The sequence below is a fragment of the Dermacentor variabilis genome, chromosome 2 (genome assembly GCF_050947875.1).
Source record: "Dermacentor variabilis isolate Ectoservices chromosome 2, ASM5094787v1, whole genome shotgun sequence".
Taxonomy (NCBI): Eukaryota; Metazoa; Arthropoda; class Arachnida; order Ixodida; family Ixodidae; genus Dermacentor; species Dermacentor variabilis.
Genome location: NC_134569.1, coordinates 47,255,415 through 47,266,878, shown reverse-complemented (window position 1 = coordinate 47,266,878; position 11,464 = coordinate 47,255,415). Strand labels below are relative to the sequence as shown.

Sequence of the window (11,464 nt, the reverse complement as noted above, 5' to 3'; positions counted from 1 at the left end):
AGTGCAAATCTGTAGCAGCGGTGGCGACAACCATCTTTCTAACTTCCAGGCGCAGGGTGTTTCTGGATTTTTTTTTGCACCTCAAGTGAAGAAGTAGACTTGGAAAGTGCTAGTGATTCTTGTTTGGAGCTTCAACTTAGTTCTGACAGCGCCTAAATGAAAAAGTAGACTTGGCAAGCTCTAGTGACTCTCATTTGGAGCTTCGACTTTGTTATGACAGCACCAAAGTGAAAAAAGAGTTGCAGTTTTGCCGGAAAGGCGAAGCATCGACAGCGATAGCAAATTAGCAGATAGCTGTACAAAGTAAAGATAGTAGTTTTATTGGCCGTAAAAACTTGTAAACATTCATTTACTAACTAAATAATAAGCATCGTGTCACACATGCACAGGTGGTAAACATGAACACAAGCCACTCGATGGCCGCAGAAACTGGCTGTCAAAACGCTGGAGTGAGAAATTGTGGCAGCAGCAACAGCGAGAAAATTGACCTTCATGTATCTCGCTTCAACACCAACGAAACCTCAAAAGCACAGCGTGTACGAAGCTACTGGCACTACACGCACTCTTCAAACATCGCAGATCACTTTGAAGATGAGGCCTGCATAGGTGCGCACTTTGGCTATGTCACAGATCACTTTCTAGATATGGTGCCCACATGGCTGCGCCGTATGCAGCAGCCGCTGGAGAAATACGCCCTCCTCCCTCACCTCATCCTCGTGCCTCACACGTGATAGAAGAGGGCGCCCTTCCGCTTCCCCTTTCTCACTTGCACGCACAAGATTGAGTCATGTTTGCCGGCTCACCCTCGCACGCTTTCACTCGCCGCCTACGCTGACGGCACGACAGAAATGTGCTTGGAGTGTTCTTATAATTGCTATCACAATAAAAGTACACTTGGCAAGCTCTAGCGACTCTCTTTTGGAGCTTCAACTTAGTTCCTACAATACATAAGTGAAAAAGTAGACTTGGCAAGCTCTAGTGACTCTCGTATGAAGCTTCAACTTAGTTCTGACAGCCCCTAAGTGAAAAACTGGACTTGGCAAGCTCTAGTGACTCTCTTTTGGAGCTTCAACTTAATTCTGACAATACATAAGTGAAAAAGTAGACTTGGCAAGCTCTAATGACTCTCGTATGAAGCTTCAACTTAGTTCTGACAGCACCTAAGTGAAAAACTGGACTTGCAAGCTCTAGTGACTCTCTTTTATAGCTTCAACTTAGTTCTGACAATACATAAGTGAAAAAGTAGACTTGGCAAGCTCTAGTGACTCTCGTATGAAGCTTCAACTTAGTTCTGACAGCACCTAAGTGGAAAACTGAACTTAGCAAGCTCTAGTGACTCTGTTTTGGAGCTTCAACTTAGTTCTGACAGCACATAAGTGAAAAAGTAAATTTGGCAAGCTCTAGTGACTAGAGTTTGAGCCACTGGTAGCCTCTCTCACATGGACATGGATAAACAGAAGTACTGTGCCCCCTGCACCTCTGTGATTGCCTTTCCTCAAAGCACAAGGAACGGCACAATGCATGGAGTGCAACACAAGCATGTCTGACTTCTTTTCTAACAAATTCCAAGCTGCATGTAATTTTCTTCTGTGGCCATGCTTACCTGCTGCTCAAACCTTCCTAAAAAAAAAAGAAGAAATTGATAACAGACAATAAAAAATAACAAACTACTGATATTTCAATAACAAAAGCTGTTCACAATGAATCAGCTATGAAATAACCTAAAAAAAATTTGGCCGTCTTCTGAAAGAAAAAAAATGCCATGGAAAGGGCTAAAGGTTCCACAACAAAAAAATTTTGCACTGCATTTGAAAGCACACAAAGAACAGCCTGGCAACTTTGTAATCACTGTAGCATGAAAATGGTGAAAATATGTGAAAATGTAGTAAAATTTATAACACCGCACGGACTTCATTCATGCTGCTGTTCAGACATCAAATTCAAGAAGGGGAAGATTGGCCATATTTTTCTTCCATTATCAATCAATATTTTCCTGCTAAAATAATGTGGATCCAAATTTGAAAGAATATTTCAGCAGAAAGGGTCACAAATACATGATTTGGTGTAATCTTACATCCAGACGGTGTAGTTGTAGTACATACTACTATATATGATGCAGTTATTCTGTAAAAAGAGTCGCAGATAAAAAGCAATTACATTGCAAAATGCGTGAAATGAGACATCTATGACCACATTAATTGCACAGCTCTCACAGTGCTGCCTGCTGTCTATAAAATGGAGTAGAGGAGTAGTTCACCAGGAGGCTATCGTACCATTTCATTGGAAGCTTGCGGTTCTGAGTACGGATATAGTAGTAGTGGTTGACCGTGAACTGGGCAAGGCCGAAATCACTGATCTTGACCTGATCTTTAGAAGCCACCAGGATGTTCCGTGCAGCCAAATCCCGGTGCACAATGTGCTTCTCCTCCAAGTACTCCATACCCTGTTTAGAAGCAATGTGAGAGACATCATTCTTTAAGAGTCTGTAAGTAGCGGCACAGTCTTCAGGAAACACAGCACTAAATACTTGCAGTGAATTGAAGCGTAGACGCGAGCTAGCCGATTGTACATATTTGGGTGGTCACAGCACTAAGGACCTGCACGTGCCATTTTCAATGTGCCTTAGTGCTTGATCACGTCCCTGGAATTGTGCTCACCCAAGTACTTGTAGTGAAATTACTAATACATTAGGCAGTCGCAAGCTTTCCAGCAATGAGGAATCAAGCAAGGTATGTATAAGTGTCATAGAATTCCAATTTGTTAGCGTCACACACATATATTATACATAAAAAAAAACAGTTGTACCTTGTTAAGCATACATGCAGATATTAGCAGGAAAAAAAATCTATATCACATCACTGCAAAGAAAGAAGACAAGATTGGTCCTCTGATGGGCCAGAAAAAGGTCTCCTGCGAATTTCGATGGCCTGTTGACACTGTGCACATTGCCATGAAGCCACATCTCAAGGCAAAATTTGCACACACTAATCTGCATCCTAGCATAAAGTCAGGGTGTGGATTCCTGATTGAAATCAAGATCCTTGGTTCATTTTGCACTGGTACTAACATGAATAAAGAATACAGTGCAATATTACTGCATATCAAGTAGATGGTATGCAAGCCTTCACAAAATGATGGCAAAGGAAAACCTGTGAAATTAAGGAGAGAATAAAGGCGTGACTCACATTAGCAATGTCCTCGCTGTACTTTATGAGCTGGGGATGAGTCACCTTCTCTCGGTACGTCTGCAGGTACGTCAAAAGAGAGCCCATCTCCAGAAACTCCATGACCAGCATCATCTCAGGCTCTGAATGAAGAAACCAAAACACACAAACATACAAATCTAAAGCAATCAGAGAAATTTGATTTCTCTGAAGGGGGGTATTCTGTAAGAGTCCACCTAGTGGACTGTCCATTTCAACCACCGCTGATTGGCTGGGGCCGCTCGTCTCCTCGCTCGCACAGCTCCATCCAATCAGCACATCAATAGAGATCGAAATGGACAGTCCACTACGTGGACTCTTATAGAATACCCCTCCAGGTTTCCAATGAAGGCACCAGCAGAGGGGAATTTAAAGGCTACTTTGCACAATTAATGGAAACTATTAAAATCTATATTTGCATGTTGCATTCTGTGCAATAGCTTGTGTATAGTGCCAGCGTGAGGCGTAACCCTCTACCGCTGATTGCAAACAGCAATATAACTGGCTGTAAGTGCTCTTTTATGTACATGTGCTATAAAGCAACACAATCTAATAAGTATTCTGCCCTTAATGCAGGCTATTCGCCTATCACAACATTTGTGAGCTAGATAGCAAATAATGTCAAATCAGTGGTTGAAGAGACATTAAAGCTTTTGGCTCAGCAATAATCACTTTTGACACAGTGTCAAATGTACATCTATACACCATATTGGTCTCAACATTACCTGAAATAGTTTAGAAATGTAGCAGAGCCAGCTTTATGCACATTACAGTGGCATTCTGGATAAATATTACTAGGCTAGTTTCATTAAAATTTTATAGAATGCATTTTCCTGTGCGCATTTCATGGCACAAAGCTGCTTCTACCATTTCTTACTTACAACAGGCATTTGCACATTTGCTGTACCTCGAGCAAGCAAAAGAGAAAAAGGTAGTGGACCATTGACATGTAAAGAAAACCACATGTCATAAGACGCGCACAACTACACCAACATTACAGCAACAAGATGCCTAGAGGTATCTTTACTTCTACCATGCAAAGTCTCTCCTGCATAACTGTGCATTTGGTCATATGAAAGCCGTTTAAATTAAAACCACAGGATCTGCTCCTCTGATCATGCAGGATTGCAAGGAAGGTCCCCACTAATGGCGAGTTATTAGCCAGCATTTGCTAACACCCCTATTTTTTCCTCCTATTTCTCCTACCTGGCGGTTGAATATACAAATTACAGATGGCACCATCAAAAACAACGCAAAACAATGGAAGACCAAACATCATCCGAAGCTGCTTTTTTGATCAGGCAGCTGCCTTAAGTGAGCTACATGCCACAGGAACCCAGAACTGGAACCCAGAAATGCACCACAAACTGGAAAAACAAGACCGCACACTGGCAGAGGATTGCAACTTCCACCACAAATACAACAAAAGAGCCAAAACAGCGAACGGAGGACCGATGGCATCGCCTATATCAGCAACTATGGCTGCTCGATTTCTTCAGGATGATGAAGATGATGATAACATGCTATAAGTTTTGGTTCCAGTTTTACTAATGAGGCAGTTCTCGTGTTGTGCATCTTTGGCACAGGCTTAGCACAACTTCCCACTTCGATGCCACTTTGGAGCAGGATGGCACAAAGAACCACTCTGGCCACAATTTTGCACAACTAGAGCAGCTGTTCCACTAACGTTGAATGCTTAGGTCAAACAGGTTCAAATAGATTACAAAAATATTGTTATGGTGAAGGGAAAGAAGAAAGTGACATGAACCAGAGGACGACGAAGACTGGCCGTTGCCTGAATGCCATGTCGAGGACTGGCTTACGATGTATGAGTGAGTGCGCAACAACACCAGGTGAGATCCAACAATGATGCTAGCAAACCTGATATTTTATCTGAGACGAACTGCGAAGCAATGGTACGATACACAGGAAGCTGAGCTAACGGGCTGGGATGTCTGCAAAAACAAAATGCAAGAGATGTTTGGCAGACCTGTCGGTCGTCAGCTGGCAGCAAAAAAAGAACTTGCGTGCTGCATTCAGATGTCCACAGAATCCTATGTCGTGTATGCACGCTATGTGCTGGCCCTCTGTCACAAGGCTGATAACAACATGACCGAGGCAGACAAGATTGGTCACATACTAAAAGGTATTGCAGACGATGCCTTCAATCTCCTAATGTGTAAGGATTGCGCCACTGCGGATGCAATTATAAAGGTGTGCTGGCGCTTCGAACAAGTGAAGGGCCACCACGTCACTCAAACTTTTGACCCAGCTTGCCCAATACCGCTACGAAATCTTGCGAAGACCCGCCGTGGTTCATTCAGCCAACGGGACCGGACAATATAACGTGCATCTTTCGCCGTGCGCTTAAGGCCTTGGCCCTGGCTCCCGTTCATTCTGACTGTCGCGAAAGTGTGCCCGCTATCTCCCTTATACAAGCGGCTATATGAAAGGAAATAGCAAGTTTGGGCATTCCGTCTCACTGCTCCAGATTTCTCTGGCTACTCGTTCCCACACACAAAGCTTTCCACCACTCCGTCGCAACCCAGCTGCCTGGCGCACAGCGGATGATAGACCCATCTATTTTAATTGTTCCGGTATTAGACACATCACCCGTCATTGCCGCAGCCACTGGTCGTCACCTCCTCAGTGGTCGTCTCTGAGTCACTACCGCCAAGTGCCAGACATTCGTACTTTCTCGCCCTATACGCCGACTAGGAACATCTACGCCGACAGTGCTCCACCAAGATACAGCCGCACCCTGTCACCGCAAGGTCGTAGGTCCCGTTCACCTCTCGTTCACCGCTCTTCGTCCCCGTCTGCAACCGGTCGCTTCACTTTGGGAAACTAGGCGGTGCAGCTCCCAGATGTGAAGCTGCAACTCCGACCCAGCCCACAAATGCTCTGTTGACCCTGCCTACACATGGAAACCTACTGACATTGAAGTTGATGGTGTTCCTGTTACACCACTCGTTGACACAGAAGTGAAGCTTTCAATTATGAGCGCTGCTCTCCGCTGAAGGCTCAAAAAGGATTTGACGCCCGCAGTACCGTGCACTGTGCGAGTCGCCGATGGGAGTACTTCACTTGTTCTTGGAATGTGCACAGCACGTGTGACCATTGGAAGCCATTATAGCGTTGTTTTATTTATCATCCTTGAGCACTGTCTGCACGATCTAACTCGGCCTCGACTTCCTTTCGAAACACTCTGCACAAATTGACTGCTCCGCAGGTGCTGTACAGTTGGATCTGTCGCTTCCTGCCGACGCAACAACTTGTGCTTGACACTGCTTATGTTCTGCTGAGTTTGCAAGGCTGTGTCCACGGACCGCGAGAAAACCGCCTTTGTCCCACCGGATGGTCTGTACCAATTTAAAGTCATGCCTTTTGGGTTACGCAATGCGCCAGCTACACTCAAGCGCATGATGGACTCTCTTTGCCAGGTTTGAAGTGGTCTACATGCCTCCGTTACCTCGATGATGTGATTGTGTTTTCGCCAAACATTGAGAGCCCCCTGCAGCACCTCACGACCATACTCTCCGTGTTTCGCAGGGCTCGCCTTCCGCTAAACTCCTCCAAGTGCCATTTTGGTTGCCGTGAAATTAACATGCTCGGCCACCTCATAAATGCTGCCAGAATCAAACCTGATCCACAGAAAAATCATGCCGTGCGAAATTTTCCTGTACCTTGTCCAACAAACGTAGACATGTCCGTAGTTTTCTGAACATATGCTCTTATTTCCGGCGATTTGTGAAAACACTTGGCGACATCGCTCACCCTCTCACTGACCTTCTTAAGAAAGATGTCTCTTTCTCTTGGGGACCACTGCAGGAGAAAGCCTTGTTTACCCTGACTGAGCAGCTTACAACTTCCCCGATCCTGTCACACTTTGACCCTTCTACGCCCACTGAAGTATGAACTGACGTGAGTGGTCATGGCATCGGCGCTGTCCTCGCTCAGCATCAACAGGGCCAAGACCGTGTCATTGCTTACGCCAGCCGCCTTCTTTCCACGTCCGAGCGAAATTACTCCATTACTGAGAGGGAATGTCTCGCACTCATATAGGCGGTCGCGAAATTCCGGCCGTACCTTTTCGGTCGGAGCTTCTGCATCGTAACCGATCATCACGCCCTCTGCTGGCTCTCCTCTTTGAAGGAGCAAACTGGATGACTTGTACGTTGGGCATTGCGTCTACAAGACTATACATTTTCTATTATGTATAAGTCAGGGCGCCTGCATACAGACGCTGTCCCACAATCCCGTGCATCAACTGGATGATACCGATGCAGACTCGGGCATCAGTATTCTGTCCCTCTCCGGGTTCCTCCATATTTGCGACGAACAACGCCAGATCCTGTTCTTCGAACACTTGTGGAACGCCTAAGCTCCTCGCCCAATGACCCGTCCCTCCGGATGTTCACCCTGCGCGATGGAACTTTATACCATCGTAGCGTTCGTCCTGATGGCCCGGAGCTCCTCCTAGTCGTTACCAAGCACCTTCAACTGGTCGTGCTCCAGCAACTTCACGACGCTCCTACTGCTGGACATATGGGCATCACTCGTACTTACGACCGCCTGCGGTGCCGCTTCTTCTGGCCCGGCACTTATCGCCCTGTGTGCCGTTATGTCACTTCTTGCGACCTGTGTCAGCGCTGGAAGACGCCTGCTATGCCTCCTGCTGGTTTGCTTCAACCAATTGATATCCCTACAGAGCCCTTCTTCCGTGTGGGCCTCAACCTCCTTGGCCCTTCTCCAATTTCCATTAAAGGAAACAAATGGATTGCTGTAGCAACAGATCATGCCACGAGATACACCATCGCACGAGCGATACCAATTAGCTGCGCTATAGATGTCGCCGACTTGTTACTATACGACGTCATCCTGTACCACAGCGCCCCTTGCCAATTACTCACGGATTGCAGCCGCTACTTTCTATTGAAGGTCCTCAATGATCTGCTCCACTCCTGTTCTACAGAACACCAGCTTGCTACCGCGTACCAGCTTCAAACAAACGGCCTCACCGAGCGACTCAGCTGCACACTGACTGAAATGCTGGCCATGTACGCTTCCGACAATCACTGCGACTGGGACGTCGCTTTACCATACATCACTTTCCAATAGCATACAACTCATCGCGTCACGACACTGCCAGATTTTCCCCATTTTACCTTTTATATGGCCGCGACCCCACCTTGCCCTTTGACACGTTGCTACCTTCCACAGTACAATCACCCAGCACTGGTTACACTCGCGGTGCTATTGCCTTAGCCACCCAGGCCCAAGAGGTTGCCCGTCATCGCCTCACAGTCTCACAGGCTTCCCAAAAGCAACGCTACAACTTTCAGCACCGAGACCACCATTTTTCACCTGGTTCCCTTGTCCTTCTCTGGATGCCTTCACGTCACGTCGGCTTGTTGGAAAGACTACTTTCCTGTTATTCTGGTTCATACCAGATCTTACATCAACTGTCCGATGAGACATTCGAGATTGCCTCAGTCGGTCAGCCTTCAGTTCCTCCCAACGTCACCAGCGATGTTCACGTCATCAGGCTCAAGCCCTACATCCCCCCATTAAGTGAGGCTCTATAACTTGCACCGGGACGAAGCTAACCCAGCCAGGAGAGTGATGTTACGGTGAAGGAAAATAAGGTGACATGAACCAGAGGAAGACGAAGACTGTCCGTTGCCTGAATTCCGTATACACCAGTTATAAATATACATTATTTTACACTCATGGGCCTGCTTTTTCCTGCAACAATATTCAGATCATGCACCAAAGCATAAATTAGGTCATTTAATACTATACAGTATAAGCCACTTATAACAATGCTCAAGTGCCAAGAAAAATCCCATTGTTATAACCGGATTGCACAAAAAAAGCAGAGGGGGCCAACATTCAAACATTTTAATGCAATATAAAAAACTACAGTTGAACCAACTTATAGCATTGGTGGGTAAATTAACAATACTCTGATATGACAATGAGTAGCTTGCTTACTCAGATGCAGCAAATCACCTTACAGTGAACTTTCGTGCTTGTGTTTTATGGTAAAATAAACCACTCACTACAATGTTCCCATGCTGCATTATTGACTATAACAATCAAATCTGGGTACTGAGTGTCAGCACCGAAAATAAAAGGAAGACGAAATCCGGGAAAAAAAAATATTGGCTGCTTCACCCCATTTCCTGTCTCTCTTCCACCCTCTCACTAATGTTGGACGGGAGAAAGAGAGATGGAAGAGGGCCGCGCAAGGCCGGTAATGCGCTGTGATGAAGACGTGTCGTGCAGTGTGCACGGCGCAAAGGCGAGTGTGGCAAAGCAGCTTGTGTAACTTTTTTTTCCCTTTCTTTCTTCTACGATATTTTTTTATGCACATACTCGATAGCCTGATTTACGGAATTATTATAACCAATAACTTGACTTGGGAGCATTGTAGTAAGAGGTTTATTTTGCCAGTGTTATATTGTCAAAACTCGATGCATTGTCAAAACCGGTAGTATTATATAAGTGGGTTCAGCTGTAGCAAAGCGAAGGAACATGCATAGAAACAGCTACAAAATTTAGCAAAGAAGTCTAAAATTATGGGAAAGGGCTCTCAAGTCTACATCCATCTTTCTAACTACTATCAACCGATTTCAGATTCCAGTTCATGCAACTGCAACAGAAATATGCTGGTGAACATGAAGTAAACAGACGCAGTATCTCATCTGCTGTCGAGTGCCTGAATGCCTGGCACGTTAGAAAAGGAGGAACCAGCACACAGAATAAAAAACAAAAATCGAGGCCAGTACAATGTAGCGATACCTTTCACTCTATTCTATGCCACTCTTATCATTTACTGTTCATGCCCAGCTGATCCTTTTGATAATGCAGGCAGAGTGCCACTCTGACCGCTGATGAAGCATGAAAAGGAATCACACTGGCATAGAATTGTTACACTATCCCGGCCTAGCACATGTCCAACACGCCCAGGTAAAGCATTGCCCATACCTTCAACAAGGCCCTTGATTTCGACAATGTTGGGGTGCCTGAGGCTCTTCATGATCTCAATTTCTCGCTGCAGGTCCCGCAGACCAGACTCGGTCTGAAAGGACTCGAGCAAGGACGTCTTGCGCATGCACTTGACAGCCACCATCTCCTCTTGTAGACCGGCCCATTTCTTGAGGGAAGCTGCATACACCTCACCGAAAAAGCCCTGCACACAAAAGTTGTTGGCCATATCATGGATTCAGTAAGCAGCACAATACACACCTCATTTGCATTAATATAATGCGAGACCTCTTTTGTATATGTGTGTATGCATTTGTGAAATAACCAGCTCAAGAGAGTGTGTCAAAATACATTTGAAACTACACTTCAAATGTTATTCAAAATCATGCAATGATAATTCTCCTGTGTCACTTTATTTGAAAAGCCTGCACCAAAGTGTTTGCCCGTCAAAATCTATTAAAAAGGTATCAGAAAGATATCCCATACATATCCGCACTTGATTCAGTTCCATGACTATCCTATTCATATTCAATTTAGTCTAAAACATAAGCATAACCCCATTATAAAGATGCTATCCTACAACAGAGCTACGCACCTACCACAAAGCCAACCTACGTTCCCCAGAGAACTAGGTGAATATGGTTTGTCTGTATTTTATATGCTATATACCATTAATGAAAACTTTACAAGAAGAGGGCTGCATGAATGCTCTGGCATCCAGCTTATTAGCACTGCAGAGTGCAGTGTTGGTCCCACATTGGTAACGAATATGGCTGTGCGTCTGCACTTCACAGAAATATAATTTTTCCGCTAACTGTGTCCCGGTAAACTTCCGACACCAAGAGATCACGCTTACACACCACCAGCACAATGAAGTGCGTGCACTTGCTGAGAAAGTTGATGCTCCGCTTTCTCATTAAGCCTGCCTGACTTACCTGGCCAAGTGGCTTCCCTTTTATCAGCTGCTGACTGTCAATGACCCACGGTGAACCGGACTCTTCCACCAGGGGCGATGTGTTACCAAATGAAATGACGTTGTCTGCACTGAACGTGGGAAAAGAGCAGGGACGGTGGCACAAAATAAGAGGTGCTATTGCAAATCTACAGCACAATGGCTACAGTACGAGCAAATTTTTTTGCCTGTTATAGTCATCCACTGTACAGCTAAAAAGACTTCTCTATCTCTCTCTCCATTCTTTATTTTGTGAACTATGGTCACACATGAGTGCACTATGTGCGGAGTGAGTAATAGTTCCCTGCCAAAACCA

The 11,464-nt window shown here is 45.3% G+C and overlaps 1 protein-coding gene across 1 annotated transcript in view; it reads right to left on the bottom strand.

Moving 5' to 3' along the window:
- hop (tyrosine-protein kinase hopscotch) overlaps window positions 1-11,464 on the bottom strand; it is a 61,852-nt gene that overhangs the window by 16,982 nt on the left and 33,406 nt on the right. Inside the window, exons 15-18 of the mRNA XM_075680395.1 lie at window positions 11,132-11,240; window positions 10,197-10,401; window positions 3,186-3,307; window positions 2,274-2,443 (exon numbers count right to left, since the gene is read on the bottom strand). Coding sequence (XP_075536510.1) covers window positions 2,274-2,443; window positions 3,186-3,307; window positions 10,197-10,401; window positions 11,132-11,240 — 606 coding nt within the window. The remainder of the gene's footprint in view (window positions 1-2,273; window positions 2,444-3,185; window positions 3,308-10,196; window positions 10,402-11,131; window positions 11,241-11,464) is intronic.